This window comes from Colletotrichum spaethianum (assembly GCF_022836535.1).
Source record: "Colletotrichum spaethianum MAFF 239500 DNA, contig05, whole genome shotgun sequence".
NCBI classification, from domain to species: Eukaryota; Fungi; Ascomycota; class Sordariomycetes; order Glomerellales; family Glomerellaceae; genus Colletotrichum; species Colletotrichum spaethianum.
The window spans coordinates 1,563,656-1,584,668 of record NW_026054775.1 but is presented as its reverse complement, the minus strand read 5'-3'; the positions used below and the strand labels follow the sequence as shown (position 1 = coordinate 1,584,668).

Sequence of the window (21,013 nt, the reverse complement as noted above, 5' to 3'; positions counted from 1 at the left end):
CAGCCCCCCTTTCCTCCCCTTCTACACTTTAGCATTGAAAAGTACTTAGGTAGTGGACTTGAATAAACCGAAATGCAAAACGAAATGAAGAAATTAAGTTAGACATTTCGTTGAGCATCATCTTGCAGAGAACCTCATAAAAATCCTCAACATGTGTAGGAAAAATGACTTTCAACTTGTTGATCCGCGGGAGATGTACGCAATGGCAAAACCCTAAGCATGTTTCCGATGATATTAATTTACGGGTGCAATACACCAATATACTTAGATCAAGTACCTGAACCCTCCCGCTACCTGCGCCTGCGTCGGGCCGTGCTTGCCGATATCCTCGCCCCGGTTCAACTTGGCGTTCATCCTCCTCAACCAGATCCGCGTTCCCGTCGCAAACGCAATCGCGAGCCCCGTCGCCGCGAGATTCACGATGAACGCCGTGATGTATCTCGGTGCACCGTAGTACAGGTAGCTGCCCCAGATATTCGGCGTATTACACATGGCGTTGATCAGCGCGATCGCCGACGCCCTCTTGACCGACGGCTGCGACAGGCTCCCCGTGATCCACGACAGCACCACAACGGCGGCGGCGTAGAAAGAGCCCGGCAGGAGCATCATTGCGACGTAGCGCGCGGCGATGTTGATGGTGGAGACGGCGATCACATTGGCGACGAGGGTGACGCAGAGGGGGATGACGATGTGTAGGTAGCGTTCTTGTTTGCGGTCTGAATGGAAGCCGTTGAAGAGCATTGTGAAGACACAGAGGACGAAAGGGGGCGCGGTGAGGGCGTAGGTCATGGTGCGGGAGAAGCCGAGGCCGCCGACTACGGAGGGGAAAAAGTTTGCCACAGCGCCGACGATGTAGGTCTAATAGTCAAGTTAGAGGTTGATACTTCCTGTTGATTCTGGGTGGTAGAAAAGGAGTGCTATTTACGGAGTAGAGAATTCCCATCAGCATCCACGTCTTGGAATCCGTGACGGCCATCATAAAGCCCTTGAACGCGGTGACCTCGCTCGAGTCGTCTTCTTGGCCCTGGTCCACAGCGAAGTTGTACTGCACCCACTCGCACTCCAACTGCGTGAGGGTAGGAATCTTTTTATTCGAGTTGGGTAGGATGTATGCAAAGGGGATGGCAAGCCCGACGGTGATGACACCCTCGACCAGGAAAAGCTGTACAGTTCGTCAGCCAGCTCATTGAAACTTTCCAGGGCGAGAACACACATACCCATCGCCAACCCTCAAGGCCACTGACGCCGTCCAGATTCAGGATGCCAATCGCGAACAGCCCACCAAAGGCATTACCCAGCTGCGAACCAGAGTAGAGGATTGCCGTGCGCAGGGCAAACTGCTTCCGGTTATAAAACAGCGACAGGAAGTACAGCGCGCCAGGGAAGAAGATGGCCTCAACGAAGCCCAGGAAGAAGCGCGCCATCAAAAGGCCCTCGTAGTTGTGCACCACCGCCATCAGGGAGGAAATGATACCCCAAGCGGCCATGCCTGCGCAGATGTACACCCCAGGCCACTTGATCTTGCCGACGATCATGTTTGAAGGAACTTGCATAAGAACTGGTAATCTGGTAAGCGATGGTAACGAGCCGTGGAAAATCAAATAATAGGGAGTTGGACTTACTGTAACCGACAAAGAGAATGCTGACGGTGGTTTGATACTGGACTTCGCTGAGATTTAAGTCCGTGGTGATATTGGCCAGCTTCGCGCTTGCTATATTTTGACGGTCAAGGTAGTTGACTTCGTTCATGCCAAATCAGTGCTCCGATACCTGGTTTGGATATTCAGATATCAATGACTTACGGACGTACATGATGACCATGATGGGCATAATCACCAGATCCATCTTTAATGTTGCCCTCTTCCCAATCCTTTCATACTCATCCCGGCCAAGAGCCGCCAGACTGGTGGGCATCATAAGGGTACCATCATGGCTGCTCAGCTTATCGGCATTGATGTCCTCAACCTGGTCCGAAGACCGATCAGTCTTGTCCACATCCATAGTGGTTTCGTAGGCAGCGATGGAGTGGAAAGCCGGATTTCTTGAATCGTGCTGGGTGTGGGAAGAACGATTAAGCAAGAGGTGGAAAGGGATTTGCATACAGCCAAGTGTTCTGTTGCAAAGACGAGGGAAATGCTTTACTTAATCTCTTTCCCTGGACCAGCTGACCACGGATCGCGTCTCCATACTTTCGGGGCACTTCGCGCTCCTTACATGTCCTCCCTAATATCCATGCCGAAGCAACGTGGAGAAGTATTCAAACGCGGGGAAGAGCCCCATGGGGTAGACACAGCTCCCAAAGTCTCTCTATGCCATGTGCCACCATAGACAAATGTCTCCCTGTCCCCCACCTACTGTATCCATACACAAGGCTGGGCGCCAAACCTGGAGAAACCGGGAATCCTCCACAACATCGACGCGTGCGGGACTAGGTGGGGGTCAGAAGTTGGGGAAGAAGGCTAGTCATTCCGGGTTGGCGGTGCTTGCAGCTCATAGTTAGGAGGGCGCCTTCCGTGCGACAAAACCTCCATGGTATCTAGTTAACCTCCAGGTTGATTCAAGACATAAATAATCCCGCTCACTGCCGAAACCATCGTCATGGGTGACAACGGGAACCCGGAGATTCTGCGCGAGCAGTTGACTTTGAAGGCAACTTTCTCGCGCTCCTCTGGTCTGATGTCTGACCCCCACCTCAGCGTGATGCCCAATCGCTGACCGCCTAGATCTACGTTCATTGTTCCGGTCTCGGCAAGCGTTGAGGTTGTACGAGGGTTTCCGCATGGTTTGTTCATTGTTTGTGTCTGTCGGACTGGAATCTGAGTGAGAACATCAAAAACAGCCATGTAATGGTCATTGGCTGCACCATTTCAGTTGATCTACCAGTGGATTAACGCGAGGACAGGAACATGCTGTGTTCAGAGGAAAGCATATAAATGATGTCTTGTTTTGCTCGGCCGCAGTATGAGCTTCTCGTTCAGTTCTCTACGCACATGGGAGTTTTCCAACTATATTGTTTTATATCCGCACTCGGTTCGGGACCATATGGAAGAAAACCTAGGACTCTTGGTTTGCTTAGGTAGCATTGCTTACTGATATCGTTAATCAAGATTGGCATACATCTGGAAGCATTGTACATCGGTCATTGGTTGACATAGTCGCCTATTCCTTTCGGAGAGGGTAGTACATACGTGCTGTTCCTGACTCGGCGCGGTATCGCAGGGGTGAGGTAACCTTCGTGTGCTGGGGGATGATGTGTGGTTACAATTAATTATCAGCGCGATACGTATTGAATACATGTTATGAAAGACAAGAACGGTAATTGTGGAAATGCTGGCAAAAATGGATAAAGATTTACCAATAATGTGCAATCTTTGGAGAAAAACGGCAAAAGATGAGGTCCATCCAGGATTCGAACCTGGGCCTACGGAAGTTCCAAGATCAGAATCCGACGTCCTAACCAACTAGACTAATAGACCGTGGCTAACCGAGGCTGTTAAAGCTGGTTGCTGTGGAGAGATCGTGAGGAGACTCACAATCCTTTGGTGTGGATCCGAGCACATTGTTTTGAGAATACGCTCCGAAGCGTAGGCCGCGGCGGCGAAACAGCACTGGAAAAGCTACGGTGCTGGGCTGTGTGCGATGCAGCCAAAATCTCCGCTGGCTGCAAGCTCTGGTGAGGAAAGTGCTCCGTATGTCGATGGAGTTTCTGCTACGCTAGCGGGGTAGCCGAAAATATTTTGTGCAGCGTCAAAAGAAGATGTGTGACTTTGCAAGTTTTAGAGGAACCGCCACTCAACGGTATGTCTGAAATTGCGCTGATGCTACTGCATGGGACGTCACTCGGAGCTCGATGATGAGATAAAACAAGGAGAGCAGTAGGCGGGTCTCTTCTCCGTATGGCTTGAGGCTAGACATTGTCTTAGAGCCAGCCCTTGAGTGTTTACGTAAAAGTCCTCAGACGGCCGGGTAAAAAAAAGAAGAGAGGCCAGGTACGACAGAACATGTAGTCTGGCGTCAATGTTGGCTGCTTTCCAGCATCGCCAAATAGCATGCCCGGAAGAGTCAACAAAGGATTGGCGAGGGAGAAAATGTTTCGGTCCCGACTTCATCCTGCTGGCATCGCATCGTCTGAGCTAGCAACGCACAGATGCTCTCACTCACCTGCTTTGCACTTGAGCGATGCAGGGTCTGGCGCCAGCCCATGTTTGTCGCTCTTGTTCCCAGAGTTTTGGATAAGTTTGCGCTCAGATGGACCCATGGGCCTCCGTTTCAAAACGCGTTCAATGGAAAACAAACTTTGTTTCGTCGGATGTCAAGATCGGACACCGCCAAGAACCACGCTGTAATCCCGTCAGAACTTTGACGTCTTATATTCACTTTGTCCGTCCTCACGGACAGCAGCACCGCCTGAGCCCATCACAATAGATGATGTGCTGCAGGCACCTGCCGCCTTGCGCTGGCTTTCTCTTGAGGACCATCCTCGTAGCACGGTCCAATGTTGTCCAGTCAGCATGTCGTGGAAGACAATGACGATGCTGAGGAGGATTCCGGTGCAGGTCCCTTGACAATCGGCTCAAGGGTCGGAAGACGGGGGCGGGGCTCCGCGGATCGCTTCGCATCAAGTAAATGACAGGGACTTTTTGAGTACAGTGATTGCCCATGGAAAAAGCCGTATGTTAACTGCATGGCTGTGTTTCCACTCTCATTGTACATAGTATGCCAGGTGGAGAGCGGCAAGACGAGGTTGAGGGGAGATAGAGTGTTTTGTCGTGGCCGTGGATCAACAAGTACGCGAGGGGGCTGTCGCAGCTCCGGAGTTAATCAATGTAGCCCAAGCCTTTGCCGCAGGACATGATAGGTGCGTTGCGGTTGCGCGCAGTTTGTAGGTAGCAGTGCAGTCACGAGCCGAGAGGGACGCAGCGGCAATTTGCATCGTGCATACGGGCCGAGTTCGATGAATGTGGCCGTTGGGGGGCATGATGGATCCGAGACGTTTTACGAGACGCAATAACAAGAGCCAAGAACGCCTAAAAACACGACCAGTGCCTTAGCTTGACACCCGTGGCTCATCGATGCTGTGATGGATGGGAGCGCATTGCTTGGGTGGGCGCGGTCTCGGCTTCGAGAGAAAAAGAGGGAATGAGTGAGACCAGCGACGGTGCAGAGGCTGAATAACGCCGGTGCGGCGGCGCATCGCTCACGGGTGACCCACCGAAAAAACGTTAGAGGCGGTTGTCTGAGTTCATCGCAACGTCTCATATTGTGCTCAGCGGCGTGCGACAAGTTTGAGTTTTCTTCTTTCGCCTCCTTCTCGTCTAACGGACTCAGAAGGCCTGTTTGAAGAGTTGCCGAGGCGCACACGTCGGGCGGTACCCGGAACTAGGACGGAGGGACGATACCATCCCCATTGTGTCTCTTAGGACGAGGTGAGCTTGCTCAAGGCCCTAATTTGGCCAGATGGCGGAGACGATGCGCTGGTAGCAAGTCACAGAGCGACACTTGTACGCTAGGAATCGCGCAATGTACGTGGCAGACAGAAGAGCAGTTGCGGTATCCTCACGTACCATTTGGTCGTTTGCTGCTGTTGGCGGCTGTGCTGGCCGTGGTTCGCGGCAGGCCGGCCTCACTGCTAGCCTAGACGGTTCAGCTGAGGCAGCTTTGGGACGAATCGATTTGCTCACAGCTTCCCACGAGAAGAGCGCAAGCGCCGGACTGCCTCGGTAGTGCGCGACGTTGCTTTCCACGACGGGCAACAAAGCAGCAGGACGCGACGTCCACAGGGTGCTGCTGAATGCGCGCAGGGCGGGTGGGATGCGCAGGTTCTGCCGACACTGGTGAGGACGTTGTGGTACAATTGAGGAGTCACGATGGCCTTGCTGCGACAGAGGCCTGTCGACAGGCCTTGCAACGTGAGGGGAATGCGACTCACGAGCGGTGCGAGAGGCGAGGGAAGGGATAGGGAGCCGCGAGCTCGGACCAGAGGTTGCCCTGATGGCAAAGACGTCGAGAGTCGGGCAGCGAGAACCCAGTCGATGCGAACCACATGGAGGGGTTCAAATCAATGCTGACCCGTTGAAAATCAATGATCTCCGACGTGATCTCCTTCGGTTCAGGTCCATCGAGGCTGGTGGAGCTGACGGTGGAGGTCGTCGGGTTTCATCCGAGGATTGATCAGCCCCCAAGTTACAGCGTCCGCACACCAACGTGGGAGTTCGGACGATGATGTGAGAGCGGAAAAGACGGAAAGTATCACGACACATGAGACGACCGTCGTCGTGCTGTGCAGTGCTCATCCGGGTCCTGTTGCTGGGCCGAAGGCACGGCGATGCAGCGTCGGACCTTGATCCTGTCGATGGCCATGTCGCGATGCGATGCCCGTTGGGTGCGATGCGTAGCGCAAAGATGCAGGCAGGTGGAACGCCAAATTGGCTGTTGGCTCTCGGGCGATAACAGAGGAAAGAATCGGCACTAGAAGACGGTTCTCCGCAAGTGATCTGAACGGGGAAGAGGGATGAAAGATGATGACATTTCCCAAATAACGAGCCCAGCTGCGACGCTGTGCCGGTGTGCAACCTGGACTGGGCTGCACAGACCGACGTACGATCGTTCTGGGAAGGAAGGAGGCAATCCTAAGATTTGACAGTCGACTTTGGGAAGGAGCCCGGGGAAGGAAGCTGGGATTTGCTGGCGAGCCTCGAGTCGCGGCTTCCTCACTGCTCAACCAGTCCCCTCCTCTCTCCTTCCAAATCCCAAAATGCCGCACTGACGGTAACGTTCTCACTCACTCGGGTCATGGTTGCCAACCAACGGCTGCAGGCACTCAGGCACCCCCGGCCACTCAGCGCGCATGCGGGCTGACCGTCCAAGGCTTAGCGTCAGGAACGAAGTGGTGCCAATGCAGGACCAGGCTGGCAAAATGCCAGGGGTCTCATTCACTAGCTTTCCCACCTTAGCCAATCATCGACGACTCGGGGAAATTATGCAATTCAACCCTTTATGAAACCCACCCACACTGCTGCATCAGGAATGGAGGGCGCTCGCAGTTTTCCTCGCGTGCCACCCATTCCTGTCGCACAATCTCATTGATCCAAGTGCAGATACCAGATCCGTGCCGGACTCATCTCTCCCAGCCATGTCCAGGTGACGAGGTGCAAATTGTGCCATTTCACCTATCGATAATGTCGCCGCCGCCTTGCAAGAACACAGAAATCGATTCGCTCGCCGAGCCCACCTTTGGGTCACAATGCCTTTCTGCGTCATTTCACCCGTTACCGGACAATGGAGGGAAATTTGACCGTTGATGTCTCGCGAGTCGTCGCAGCACAAATCCATGTTTCCGTCTTGGCTCGGCCGAGCTCTCTTTCCAAATCGCTAGAAGGGGGGGTTCAGATTGCTTCAAACAAGAAGAAGAGAAGAATGGCACTATTCATGGCGCGCCGCTTGTCACCATGGCTCGATTGTTCTTCTTTTTCTGTCTTCTGCTTCTATTGCTGGTGCACTGAGGGTCGTGCTCAGCCTGCTTTGGAACCGCTGGCCTTCCCAAGTTCTAAGAAAAGCGCTGTCACGGCTTCAGGCGAACAGCGAACAACCTTCGAAGAGACGCCATGTCGATCTTGTTCGTTGCCGGCGTGACAAGGCTTGTTTGCACAACTGCCAATGGGCTATTCATAAAGCTAAGGCAGAGTAACGTGGTGAGAGGCGAGCGAACGCAATGCTGTGCTTTTGCGCCTTAATTTCCCACAAAGATCAAGCCCCCTGACCGCATTGAAGTCTACGGTACGTACACAGCCACACGACTTGGCGTTGGAACTAAGTACTCTGTACCTTGAAGATGTGTTGCGAGGTCTGATTCGAGCTGGCGACCGCAACGTCTGCATGGCTGGCTAGGTCCAGGAAGAAAACTTCGACACGGGTACCTTGCATCTACCTCGTGGTACACCCAACGGCCGAGTGTGAGCATGGTTCCAGGTCCCAAAGCCTTCCTTCATTGGTCCTCCCTGCCGCTGCCCATGTCGAACCAGCGGACTGCAGATGGAGTGCCTCTGTCGTCTCCTTCTCTTTCGTGTCACTATCCCGTCCCTCTTGGTCTTTGGCTCCTTCCCCGGGACCATCTGGAGAGGATGAGAGTCAGGGACAAGGAGGGTAGGTAGGGCCGAGCACCTCCATCTTTCCCTCCTCTGTTGCCTTCCAGTTCCGTCTCACGGACCACAGACCACAGCTAACGTCGTCTGGGTCCTCTTTCCTGCTCCTCTCGGATCGGGCTTGGCTTTCGCTTTGGGTATGCCCCTTCCTTGTTGGCGCCTCCATCGTCGTGGTTGTGGTCGACTCTCTTTCTAGCCCGTCGTTGTCCTCCCTCCTCCTCATCCTACCCCCCCGGTCCCGGGCATCTTGTCGTCGCTCATTTCAGACGCTGGTTCGCAGTTGCCCTTACCCGCCTTGTCTCCGCCGTCTCTCCCCACATCCAAAACCCACGTCTTTTCCTACGTCTCGTCTGTCCGCGTCCCCTCCCCAGCAACTCTCTTATTCAAACCACTCCCCCCCAAAATACCCATAGCCCACAGACTTCGTTGGCAAAGTCTTCCTCCTTCGCGCACAGTCGTTGAAACAAACATCACCAAAACCTGAACTGCTCGCCGAGCAAGTATTCGGACTCACGCTCATTCCTATTTCCATCCGCGATTAGACGCCGTCTCGTCGCAAACCACGCTTACAACAACTGTAACCGCACCCCCACCCGAGCCATCTCGCTCAGACGCTCCAGCAAACACTCATAGTCTCTCGCGCCAACGTTTATATATATCACCTTGCCAAACTGTCCCACCTTGAAGAGGATCACTCACCAGCCGGACTTACACCACACGATCTTTGAAAGACCCGATCACCAAACATATACTTCGCACATCAGTTGGGAGGAAACAGATCTGATCACCCCTTCATAACACATCCCATCGGTATATTTTCATCAGTCGATACCTCAAAAGGCATCGACAGCACATCATACATTTCAGCTCGAACAATTCTGTCAACATCATCCATATCAAACATGAAGGTCACCGCGATTCTCGCCGCCCTCCTGCCCGTCTTGGCACTGGCCCAGAGCTCGACCGACGGCAGCACAACCACCATCACTTCTACTGCTACCCAGACCAAGACCGTCACCCTGGAGCGCGCTCACACCACCACCATGACCTACGGCAGCGGTAACAGTACCGCGACGTTCAAGCCTACCGGCTCAGGCGGCGCTGCGACCGCTGCTGCCACTACCGCTGCGACCACGACGAAGCCCAACGCTGGTGCTGCCCTCAACGCGGGCAACCTCGCCTTCGCCGGTGTTGCTGGCATGATCGTCGCCGTCCTGTTGTAAAGTCGTATTGCTTGATGGCGCTCGAAGGAGAGAAAGAGACGTGAGGCAACGGGAGGCCTCACAAGGTGTTGTAACGTGGTTGGAGGGATGTTATCAACCGACTCTTGCTGCTACACCGAGCTCTTCGATGCGACATCTCTTCAACCTTTTCTTTTGTCTCCGCCTCCGACACTGGTTCGACGCCACATGGCTACCCTTGTGAGCGCAGCCCGATTTTACGACCTGGACGACCGTAAAGATCGGATACCACTTCAGTTGACGGCACCACCAATACCCTATTCCTCTTCGACAACCCCATGCGCGACGCTTGCATCGCCAGCCTGCAGGAAAGGAACCCAAGTCGCTTGTCACTAGGGACGTTTGACAGCGACCAACCTTTGTACGCTTTGCTTCAAGCCGACACCACATATCTGCGGTTTCTCATTTGAGGGTCGCAGATGGTTGTCACTTCAACTTTTTAATGATTCGATTCTTCCCCAGCAACACAATGGTTGCATGCAACGCGAAATCAGCCTACGCTCCTCAAGTTGTTGGCCTCGTCTATATCCGATGCATCTCTAAGCCCGCTTGTCATCCGAACTCGCGGGATGACGCGTTGCTTTTGGGATATGATGAAGCCGTTCTATGACGGGAAGCCACTGTGCTTGCCATCGGCAACGACTTCGAGAGGTCCGGCAATGACGTTGCAGGTGTGCCTGCCGACTGGAATCGCTCTTACGAGATCTTTCACCACGTCTCCCCCCAGGGCAGATGCCTGGTAGAAACGATCAGGACGGATGATTTAGGGATTTACCGGAGTTTTCGTGTTGGAACAAAAGTTTCACATTCTCTTCGAGTTGTTGATACCCCTATTGTTGTATGTTTGCCGGCGAGGGAGAAGGACATCAAGAACGGTGGCTCTGATAATGTCCTTATCTGGGACAGCGTCAGTTTCAGTTCGCTCATGGTGTCCGATGCTTCGATCGGTTGGAGGATACGATGTATTTTGCTTTGATATTCGGATCAACGAGCTTTTTTCTGTATGAATGTTGGCTTTGTCCACGACGACTTTGCCATGCGAGGAGGGCTTGGAGGCCATTGGGAGGAGTTTTAAGGACATGAGACGGGGAGTTTACCAGTTTAGCTGAATGGAAGTCGTTGACGCGAGCTTAATGCTCTGCTCTGCACAACCTTTCTCCATTATCGCTTGCAAAGTGACAGTGACCACGTGGAATCAAGGACCGCTCAGAACACCCATGTACCATTGTCAATACCCGTCTCTTGATTGGAAAGAACCGGGAGGTGAAAGAGACAACGGTCCCCCGAATCCGTTGGGGCGGAAAGCCCCGGCGCCGTTGGGCGAGATTCTGATAGGCTTCCTTAATCAGCATTGCCGCTGTCAGATGGTTCCCCGACGCTGATTGGCCGAAAGAGACTCATTGGGCCCCCGGTATGCCGATTCAATCCGGGGACCGGGGCCCAGCAGCTGCAGGGCCTGATTTCCAATGGTCATATTTTCTCGGACCTTTCTGCCCCATCACAGCTTCTTGCATCCAACTCCTCGACAAGCTATACCAGCATCGCCGGTCCCTGCACCTACGAAAAATTCGGTGGAGGACAGCCACAGACAACAGTTTAAACACGATGGCATCACCCATGGCGCCCCTCGCGCGCGTCCAGGCACCCCTCCGACGGGTCCTCGCGTCTTCGGCTCGCTCCCGAGCCTTCGCCACCGTCCCTCCCACGCTCGGCACAACATCCGAGACGTCATCACAGCCCCCGAAATCCGTCGCGCGCCGGCCGACGTACTTCAAGGATAAGACGGTCGCCTCGCTGGACGACTTCATCAGCGGCGGCGCCGCAAAGGACGCCCTCACGGACGCCGAGGCCTACGAGATCCGGACCGTCGAGGTCACCGGCCCGACGGGCAAGAAGAAGACCATTACTCGCCTGCCCGAGTGGCTCAAGACGCCCATCCCCGCCGGAAATGAGAACTACAAGGCCATCAAGAAGGACCTGCGCGGCCTAGGCCTGCACACGGTGTGCGAGGAAGCCAAGTGCCCCAACATTTCCGAGTGCTGGGGCGGCTCGTCCAAGAGCGCGGCGACGGCGACCATCATGCTCATGGGCGACACCTGCACGAGAGGATGCCGGTTCTGCAGCGTCAAGACGAACCGCGCGCCGGCGCCGCTGGACCCGCACGAGCCGGAGCACACGGCCGAGGCGCTGGCGCGGTGGGGTTTGGGTTATGTCGTGCTGACGTCCGTCGACCGCGACGACCTCGCGGACGGCGGCGCGCGGCACTTCGCCGAGACCATCAGCAAGATCAAGGCGAAGAAGCCGAGTCTGCTGGTCGAGGCGCTGACGGGCGATTTCATGGGCGACCTGGACATGGTCAAGATCGTGGCGGAGAGCGGACTGGATGTCTACGCGCACAACGTCGAGACGGTGGAGGCGCTGACGCCGTACGTGAGGGATCGCAGGGCGACGTTCAAGCAGAGCATCAAGGTCCTGGCGCACGTCAAGAAGGTCAAGCCAGAGATGATAACCAAGACGAGTCTGATGCTTGGTTTGGGCGAGCAGGAGGCGGAGATTATGGATGCACTGAGGCGTGAGTTTTACCCCCACGACGCCCCGTGAAATGTCCCGATGATAGAGGAGGATGCTGACGGTGATTTCACAGAACTGCGCGAGGCCAACGTCGACGTCGTCACGTTCGGACAGTACATGCGCCCGACGAAGCGCCACCTCCAGGTCGAGAAGTATGTCACCCCCGACGAGTTTGAGATGTGGAAGCAGCGCGCGCTGGACATGGGATTCCTGTACTGCGCCAGTGGGCCGCTCGTGCGCAGCAGTTACAAGGCCGGCGAGGCGTTTATCGAGAACGTCCTGCGCAAGAGGGCGGGCGAGAAGGCCGCCATGGCGGGGAGCAAGCAGCTGGGCCAGACTGTCGCGCTGGAGGAGGGGTTCAAGACCTTGTAGACGGGGGGCCCGTGTATTAGGTATGAGGGTGTGTAAGATTCCGAGGAAAGGGAGATAGTGGGCGAGGGTAGAAAACAAGGAAAGCAGAAGGGGTATAGATGGCATGATTGGCGTTATTTTTTTTTTGGGAAGGTCGGGACTTTCATTCATCATAGGCATCGCCATCTTCCCCCGCGGCTACACGATATCTCTCTGGGTGTATTTCCAGTCATACGCCCCTGGGCATACACTCCAAGTGGCGTTCAACAACGGCCACTTAAGAGAACAAACTTAATCACGCGGTTCCCCGTCTCTGCGCGGTGCAGAATCTGATTTGAAAGGGGTGTCTCCCGTACCTGTCAATCGCGACCTGGTGCGTGAAACCTTGTCTGAGCCAAGGCGTTGGCATCAGGATCGGAGCAGGGACCAGGAAAAAAGTTATCTTTTGAGGTTGAGCCAATTTCCCCGCGTGCCAGGAGCGCGTTACTTGCCAACCATGCTGGAACCGAGGCTCGGCGGCCAGCAGATGTTGTGTGTTATTAACGCGTCGAATGGCAAAGTGGCGCCCAGACACCCCAATAGCCAAAGGGGTTGCCGACTCTCCCCCGGTCTCTCCGGGAGGGAATCACGATTCGCTCTGCCCAAAGCGTGCTTCGGAATGAGGGCCTACGTGGCCGAATGTCTCCCACCCTTGGCCTTCCCAGCTGAATGCTGGATGACCTTGTCGATGCATGAGCTTTGAGCTGAGTCTGGAGTTGCGTCGCCAGAGTTTTAGAGCGATGCAACCCTCTGGTCGAGACGGTCAGGGGTGGACTCCTATTAATTAAGGTGACTGACATTTGGCCCGCCCGGGCCGGCGCCGCGAGCGGGGGATTAGTTCTTGGTTTCCCCTGCGGAGAGCTTGTTTGTTTCCTGTTATTTAGACTTAACTCTACCACTGCTCGCCGACGGCGTTCGTCCCTTGGTTTTCCACGTCAATATGAAAAAAGGCCAATGATAAAGTTATGACCCAGACAACAAGGAGAAACCCGATCCAGGAACGTCAACAACTACTCTCAATACGCCACGCGACGCGGAATTCAACAGTCTTCACTGGCTCCCTCCAGACTAAGACAAGCCTGCCCCTACGAAATCCCACCTTTTCCCCAAAGCTCGATTCCCATCCGAGAAGTGATAGCTTCCCTCGGCGCCGAATTCCCTGCACTGCATGTCGTCTGCAAGGCTTGCTGCGCGCCCGAGGCGTTCTCATTTCCCCCTCGCTCATCATCTCCCCAAGCCCAGCCTATCCCATCTCAGACTAGTACACCCTATTCTTGTACCCTGCCCATCCGTCATGGGGCCGCATCTCTCTGCTCGAGGTTATCGCGTACCTGAATGGCCAAGGCGGCCAGCCACAAACCTCGAGGTGTCGTATTTTGGCGGAAGCTAGTGCTGTTGCTTCTCGCCAGGCCTGCTCGCCAAACAGCAGCTTCTGCGCCTCGTCGGGCTCAGGCCTATGCAGTATGGCTAGCACATGGTCATCAAAGTCGATGATGGGTTGACGTGGTGCCAAGTACGGGGAGGAGGATTGCCTACAACCCGGGCTCGGCGTCATTGTCTACACGTCTGACTGCTTCATTTCGTCCCGCATGACATCGCATCAACCCGCATCGTATTGTTTTCGCCTGCGTGACGAGGGGCAAATTGACCGAAGCACGACGCGGGGAATGACGGAGGGAGCGTAGGTATACCGATGCCATGATGAGCGTTAGGCTGGTGAGGCGTTGGATTAGAGGAAACGAGACACACTTCTGCCCATTCCCATGCCAACTCCACCCCATCCCTTATTTTCCGCTGCTGTCCGTCATGTTCCCTCACACCGGCCTAATTGTGTTGTAGTCTAAAAGAGCCAAAAGGCGCCCCCCGCCCCTGTTGCCGCATCTGCTCTGTTTCCCCATCTCTGGTGTTCGACTTGGGACAGTACGTCTGGACAAAGTTGAGTGATCGTCTCGGTCTCAAGGTTCATCACACCATGGTCCAATGTGTATAGTTTTCTAGGATATCGTACCTGTCCTATCTTCGTTTTAGGTTCTTGTCAGAATCGTGCCACTCTTTTTTCTTTTCGTTCCAGCTCCTCCGTCGTTCGCTTCCAACCTTTTGGTCCTTCACCTCACCGGCTCTATTGCCTAAAGAGGGCTCATCCACACTCGCTCTACAGTTGCTTCTCGAGTCTTGACTCGTCCACTCACTCTAACCAGTCACTCATTATCTATAATCGTCATCTCACCCATTGTTTAATTCCGTATTCATCGATAGTACTTACCATAACCAACCGTCAGTATGCGCGTCACAACTGCGTTCTGGCTCGCGGTGGCCAGTCTCGCTAGAGCCGCATACTGGATGGAAGATGTCCAGCACCAGGGCATCTCGGCATACCACCCGGACCCCAACTACAAAGTCTTCCGCAATGTCAAGGAGTTTGGTGCCATGGGTGATGGTGTCACGGATGACACTGCCGCCATTAACCTCGCCATCTCATCAGGGCAGCGATGCGGACCGGGGACATGCAAAGGCGAGACTACTTCGCCGGCAACCGTCTACTTCCCCCCTGGGTGAGCATATACAGGTTCCCAGGAGGCAGCGGCGACTAACACGATATCCAGAACCTACCTCATCTCGGGCTCCATCATTGACTTCTTCTACACCCAAATCATTGGCGACCCAACCGACCGCCCCGTGATCAAGGCCGCCGCAAACTTTCCCACCAACACAACCCTCGGCCTTCTTGATGGAAACCAAGTAGGTTCTAACTAGATGCGATGACGCCAAGTTTTATCTTGAATCATAGACTGACTATCAAACTCGTCTAGTACGGTGCAAACGGTCTCTCATGGGGTGCCACCAACGTCTTCTTCAGACAGGTGCGCAACCTCATCTTCGACACCACCGCCATCCCGGCCTCGGCGGCTGCTCTTGCAATCCACTGGCCGTCGTCTCAAGCCACTGCCATTACAAACTGCGCTTTCCACCTCGCTGAGGGCGCAGACAGCAAGCACGTTGGTATCTTCATCGAAGAGGGCTCCGGAGGTCTCATGAACGATCTCGACTTTTACGGAGGACAGTACGGTGCCAACTTTGGCAACCAGCAGTACACCCTTCGCGGAGCTCGCAAGTCAACCTGCTCTAGTCATGAGTTGGTCTTGTGCTAACGTTGCGATTCCAGGTTTCTTCAACGCCCAGGTGGCCATCAACCAGCTCTGGGACTGGGGCTGGACGTACAAGAGCATCTACGTCGAGAACTGCGGTACCGGCATCCGCATGCAGGACAACGGCACTTCTTCCATCACTCTTATCGACGCGGAGTTCGTCAACGTCGAGACTGCGATCCGCAGCAGCCGCGACCCGGGCGTCTCGGCATCCTCCACAGCCGGCACACTCGTGATGGAGAATGTCGCCTTTTCCGGAGTCGACAACATCCTCCTTGGCCCCAGCAACAACACCATCATCCCCGGCTCCTCGGGAACCGTCTTCAGCCAGGGCTTCGCCATGGGTCACATCTACACGCCCACTGGCCCGACGGACTACACCGGCGCCGACGCTTCCTACTTCCCAGTCTACCCCGCCCTCCTCGGCGCCACCTCGACCAACGGCACCAAGTACTACGAGCGCTCCAAGCCGCACTACGAGAACATCCCCGCGAGCTGCTTCATCTCTGCCCGTTCCTTCGGCGCAAAGGGCGACGGGAACACGGACGACACAGTGGCGCTGAACAACCTCTTCAACTACGTGACCGCCAACCCGTCCGCCAATCTTGTCGCCTTCGTCGACGCCGGAACGTACTACGTCTCAGACACCGTCTTCATTCCTCCTGGAGCGCGAATCGTTGGTGAGGCCCTCGCTTCGATCATCATGGGCGGCGGCGCCAAGTTCCAGGACATCACGAATCCCCACCCGGTTGTCAAGGTCGCCATCCCGGGCCAGTGCGGCACGATCGAATGGTCCGACATGATTGTCTCCACGCGCGGTGCGGCGCCCGGCGCCAAGGTCATCGAGTACAACCTCAACACACTCGGCGAGCCGTCGGGCATGTGGGATGTACACATCCGCGTGGGTGGCTTCGCCGGCACGCAGCTGCAGCTCGAGCAGTGCCCCACGACGCCCAACGCCACCGTCACCGCGGACACGCTCGACAAGAACTGCATCGCCGCGTGGATGAGCATGCACATCACCAAGCCCAGCTCCAACCTGCTCATGGAGAACTGCTGGCTCTGGATCGCCGACCACGACCTCGAGGACCCCAACTACAAGCAGGTGACCATCTACGCCGGCCGCGGCCTGCTCATCGAGTCCACCAACGGCAAGATCTGGCTCTCGGCGTCCGGCAGCGAGCACCACACGCTCTACCAGTACCAGCTCTTCAAGACGCGCGACATCTACATGGGCCAAATCCAGTCCGAGACGCCGTACTACCAGCCGAACCCCGTCGCCTCGATCCCCTTCCCCCGCGTCCAGGGCTACCACGACCCGGACTTCGTGGCGGACTGCCAGGGCCACGACCCGAGCGCGCCGCCGTGCGAGATGGCGTGGGGCCTGCGCGTCATCGGCAGCCGCAACGTCGTCGCCTTCGGCGCGGGGCACTACTCCTTCTTCAACAACTACAGCACCGCGTGCTGCCAGATCGGGGCCGGTGCCCGGTGCCAGCAGAGGATCGTGGACATCCGCGACGGGCCGGGCAACTGCACGGCCACGGACAACGTCGAGGTGTACAACCTCCAGATTGTGGGCACCACTGCGATGGTCACGAGGGACGGGACGGATGTCGCGTTTTACAAAGACAACATTGCCGGCTTCACGGCCGGCATTGCTCTGTACCAGCATTAAGCTTCCCCTTTTTCTTGGCTGTATCATTAGTTAGTATAATTAAAACGTTTCTTCTGTCAACGAATGCTCCCGTCGGTGCTGTGTCGCCCCTAAAGTTGATCGTGAGCAGTTCGAGGTGAAAGGTCTACGGCCAGTATCGCCAGACTGTGAGTGGGGATTTGATATGACAGGACCAGGTGTACTCGAAAAGTGAAAGCTTATTGTTGAAGCATGTTTTGTCGTTCGTGGCGGTACTCATGGTTTCATGCGCTTACTTCGATGCTACATCTGCTCAAGTCGCCATCATCTTGATGCTGACTTACTTTTGAGTTCAAGTATGGATACTACCAGGATGACGTCGGTGTGAAGGGCGGCCCCTGACTATGCTTAGGTGTCCGTGAGGAAATACCAAGACTCGAAATCATACACCAGCTCGGCTAACAGCTTCTCGACCATTATTCCTACTGCTTTGATGTAATTCTTCTCAACGCGAATGATCCGGATTCGTGCATTGCCAATCGGAACGGGTAACTTCAGCATGCGAACCAGTCATGTATTGAGATGTCTGTCTCCTTCGGCCTCTCCGAAAGGGGACACCAAGTGTCAGATCAACGGCAGCACTTCGAACCCCATTTTCATGAATCAAAACTTTTCCATTATGGGTATCATTTTTCTACTAGGATGCTGGCCCAACAGCGCCCCTATTCACCAGGTCGTATCAGACCTCAACCCACAACCTCCTCAGGCTCGTGAGCGCCACCCAGATGGCCTCATCCGTCCGAATGGTGCGGCTTCCCTGTCCAGGCAACACATTCACCCAGTGATCGAACAGCTCCCTCGTCTTTGCGGGAGTCATCTCCATACCCTCGAGCTCCTTGTCGTTCAACGCCGCGAACTCAATGCCTCTGGGCCACCAAACACGATAAGCAGGTGCTTGAAATCCATGGGCGCCGCGCTAGGGAAGGCCTCAGAGAGCGTGCGCCCACGCTCCGACGTGCCGATGCTCACGTCGTAGCCGCCTTCGTACTTGCACTCCGTGAACACCGCCGACAGTGAGTCGGCGCGCCGCACCTGGTAGCCCCAGTAGTAACCGCCCTCTTCCCTCGGCGCTGACGGATCGCACGCCTCCGCCTTGTCGGTGTTGTAATCCGGGTAGGACAGCGTCACACGCGTATTGGGAGGGACCTCGTCCTCAATCAGGACGGGGTTCTTCAATCCAACGTCAATCATGGTACCCTGGGGCGTTCCCTTTCCAGCGACACCCTCGCGGTATGGCAGCCAGTCGGTCGGGTTCGGGTGGTGAGGCATCTCGAGCGCGGGCAGCTGGTTGGCGAGGCGCAGGTTCGCGTGGAGCGGGAAGAGCATCTTGCGCATAAAGGGCGGGACCTCGAGGTAGCCAAGAAGGTGCTCGAGGAAGTGACAGCCGTCGACGTCGCCGGTGTAGCTCTTCGTGTCGACGTTCTTGGGGCGGGACTCGACCGGGCTGTCGTCAAAGAGTACAATCTCGTCGATAGAGAAGACTGCGAGGGCCCGGGCAATGCGCCCGGCGACGGCAGTGCGGCGCTCGGCGGTTATGGCACTGGATGAGTGTGAATGAGATTTCAGTATGCATGGATCGTCCATGGAGGAACGTACTCTGTGAGAATACTGCTGGGAATTGCAACCGAGACTGTCCAAGCGCGGCCGCCCTCGTAAGGTTGGAATCTGGATGACAACCTCGTTGTGTCGACATAGTTGTCGTCGTCGGTCTTTCTCCTCTACTTTGCGTAAGCATGGTGTCAAGGCGTATTAGGGGAGACCAAACCTTTGCTCTTTGATCGTAGGCCATTTTGAAGGTAATTGAACACAACAGGGGTTTCAATCTTGGGATGGTGATGTACTGTAGAAGCTTTCGGATTCACTGTTAGCGGTGTCCCAAAAAGTTTCTGAGCGGTGTTCCACTCTCTGCGGATCCTGGGGTAGATCTGGCAGAAATGCGGAGGCATGTCACGCCGCCTTCCGTTTCGGGTACCCGCCACCTTTCCGCTGGGTCCAGGCCGTGCGGGAGCTACCCGTCAGCTACCTACCTCTTGCGCCGTACCTCGCATGTGTTCATTCCAACTTCCCTTCAACTTCACGACACTGCGCCCACGAACGTCCCTGGTCGCTTCGCAGTTTTCGAAACAATGAGTCTCATTAACATTCAGTCTGCCGGCCAATGGCAAGGCATCCTTAGCAGCACCAATGTCGTCATTGCCGACTGTAAGTCCATCTGTCTAACCCCTCCCGCGCGCATCCGATGAGCCGCTGACAAACAACGTTTCCCAGTCTACGCCGACTGGTGCGGCCCCTGCAAGATGATCGCTCCGCACTTCGAACGCCTCGCGAAGGAGTACTCCAAGCCGAACAAGGTCGCCTTCTGCAAGATCAACGTCGACAACCAATCCGGCATCGCCCGCACCCATGGCGTCAGCGCCATGCCTACCTTCATCGTCTTCCACGGCGGCCAGGCTGTCGAGACCATCAAGGGCGCGAACCCGCCTGCCCTGACGCAGGCCATCCAGAATGCCCTTAAGCTCCCCGACAAGAGCGGCCGCTCCGCTGCTACCTTTACCACCCCCGGCCGGACCCTCGGCGGCGACAAACCCGCCCGCGCGAGCCTACAGCGTCCTGTACAGTGGCAGCTCCGCAGCATTCTGAGCAATATCATCACCTTCATCGGGTTGTATCTCGTCTCTCTGTTCTCGGTGCGTTGGTTCATGGGCGATACGGCGAATGGCAAGAAGAACCGCTTGCTGACGGACTGGTAGATTGATCCCCACAAGGCGGCCGAGATGTCGCAGTTCAACCGAGTGAACCCACCCCCACCAGTGGTTAAGTCCGCCAAGGGCGCTGGTCCTGGGACAAGGCAGGCCCCGAAGGGTCCGGCGTTCAAGACCCTCGCAGACTTGGGAGGCGACGAATAGTGTATCATTTCTGTTGACAGGCGCAAGGCGTTTTTGGCATGATTGGGTTAATACTCGTGGCTTGTTGAGGCGAACAAGTAGCAATTTATCGACGATGACGGTTTCAGTCTTGTTGTTTTTCACAATGAGAAGCGCATTCTCACCTGATTGAGTCCATTCAGGATTGGTTTCGAAGTAAATCATCATCCGGCAAATAAAGAACCCGTTTCCGCGATATTTAATTTCACCTTGGCCAACCGTCACGAAAGCTTGTCTAGAATAGCTGCATCCCCTGCTCATTGACCCGTCTTCCATTCAGATCGTCCGGCCATCTGATCGTATGACGTTAACCGTTTACTCGCTCGTGTACAAATGACCCCACGTCCCGTCCCCTGAACATCACACGGCCACTGAAGAGGCAAAGGGCATATGCACCACTCTATTGGCCGAAGTGTAGAGTCGCCTGCAACAATAGGCGCATAGCTGGGACGAACCTGGTCACCCAAATGGGCTAGGCTCATTGTCAAATGCATCAAACCTCCTAAGGCAGGATATTGCCAGAAGTCAGGATGCCAGCAAAATAAAAAACAACGAGGATAATCCAATCAGTCACTATACCGTGAAAGCCAGCGGTTGGACATTCAGCGCCTTTAAATCAATGAACCACAAGGCATCGCGAGCCAGACCCCAGGGCTTCTTGGAAATCGCTTCCCGTCCTGTTCGATGCCAGGCCAACGATGTCAGTCAATTAGTGCACGACGTTACCAGACTGTAAGAGCTACAGTATCACATAACACAACCACCCTGTTAACGAGCCACCCCCACATCCGAGCCACCATCGGCACCACCATCACTACCACTATCACCACTTATTTCACTCCCTCTTCCACCCACCCAGATGCAACTTTCGGCTTCACTAGATAATTCAGATGCGCTGGATTCATCT

At 55.4% G+C, this 21,013-nt stretch overlaps 6 protein-coding genes and 1 non-coding gene across 7 annotated transcripts; 4 read left to right on the top strand and 3 right to left on the bottom strand.

Moving 5' to 3' along the window:
- Positions 1–264: 264 nt before the first annotated feature.
- ColSpa_02960 (putative transporter) lies at positions 265–2,001 on the bottom strand (the record flags this gene model as incomplete). Its single annotated transcript, XM_049269172.1, has 5 exons — positions 265–858; positions 926–1,162; positions 1,218–1,558; positions 1,623–1,712; positions 1,803–2,001. The coding sequence occupies 5 exons, from the start codon at positions 1,999–2,001 to the stop codon at positions 265–267; spliced, it is 1,461 nt and encodes a 486-aa protein (XP_049125129.1).
- Positions 2,002–3,394: 1,393 nt separating this feature from the next.
- On the bottom strand, positions 3,395–3,476 carry ColSpa_tRNA_076. Its single transcript is given in 2 exon segments — positions 3,395–3,429; positions 3,439–3,476. It is a non-coding gene; the product is annotated as a tRNA-Gln (tRNA).
- A 5,567-nt stretch (positions 3,477–9,043) lies between these two features.
- ColSpa_02959 (uncharacterized protein) lies at positions 9,044–9,364 on the top strand (the record flags this gene model as incomplete). Its single annotated transcript, XM_049269171.1, has 1 exon — positions 9,044–9,364. The coding sequence occupies one exon, from the start codon at positions 9,044–9,046 to the stop codon at positions 9,362–9,364; it is 321 nt and encodes a 106-aa protein (XP_049125128.1).
- A 1,623-nt stretch (positions 9,365–10,987) lies between these two features.
- ColSpa_02958 (lipoyl synthase, mitochondrial) lies at positions 10,988–12,325 on the top strand (the record flags this gene model as incomplete). Its single annotated transcript, XM_049269170.1, has 2 exons — positions 10,988–11,954; positions 12,027–12,325. 2 exons carry the CDS (start codon positions 10,988–10,990, stop codon positions 12,323–12,325), a joined length of 1,266 nt encoding a protein of 421 aa, XP_049125127.1.
- Positions 12,326–14,623: 2,298 nt separating this feature from the next.
- Positions 14,624–17,164, top strand: ColSpa_02957 (glucan 1,3-beta-glucosidase; the record flags this gene model as incomplete). The annotated part of the gene is made up of 4 exons (XM_049269169.1): positions 14,624–14,895; positions 14,947–15,082; positions 15,154–15,469; positions 15,507–17,164. 4 exons carry the CDS (start codon positions 14,624–14,626, stop codon positions 17,162–17,164), a joined length of 2,382 nt encoding a protein of 793 aa, XP_049125126.1.
- Positions 17,165–17,861: 697 nt separating this feature from the next.
- On the bottom strand, positions 17,862–18,971 carry ColSpa_02956 (putative methyltransferase; the record flags this gene model as incomplete). The annotated part of the gene is given in 4 exon segments (XM_049269168.1): positions 17,862–18,048; positions 18,063–18,722; positions 18,779–18,900; positions 18,948–18,971. 4 exon segments carry the CDS (start codon positions 18,969–18,971, stop codon positions 17,862–17,864), a joined length of 993 nt encoding a protein of 330 aa, XP_049125125.1.
- A 337-nt stretch (positions 18,972–19,308) lies between these two features.
- ColSpa_02955 (thioredoxin) lies at positions 19,309–19,932 on the top strand (the record flags this gene model as incomplete). Its single annotated transcript, XM_049269167.1, has 2 exons — positions 19,309–19,384; positions 19,451–19,932. The coding sequence occupies 2 exons, from the start codon at positions 19,309–19,311 to the stop codon at positions 19,930–19,932; spliced, it is 558 nt and encodes a 185-aa protein (XP_049125124.1).
- Between the last annotated feature and the right edge of the window lie 1,081 nt (positions 19,933–21,013).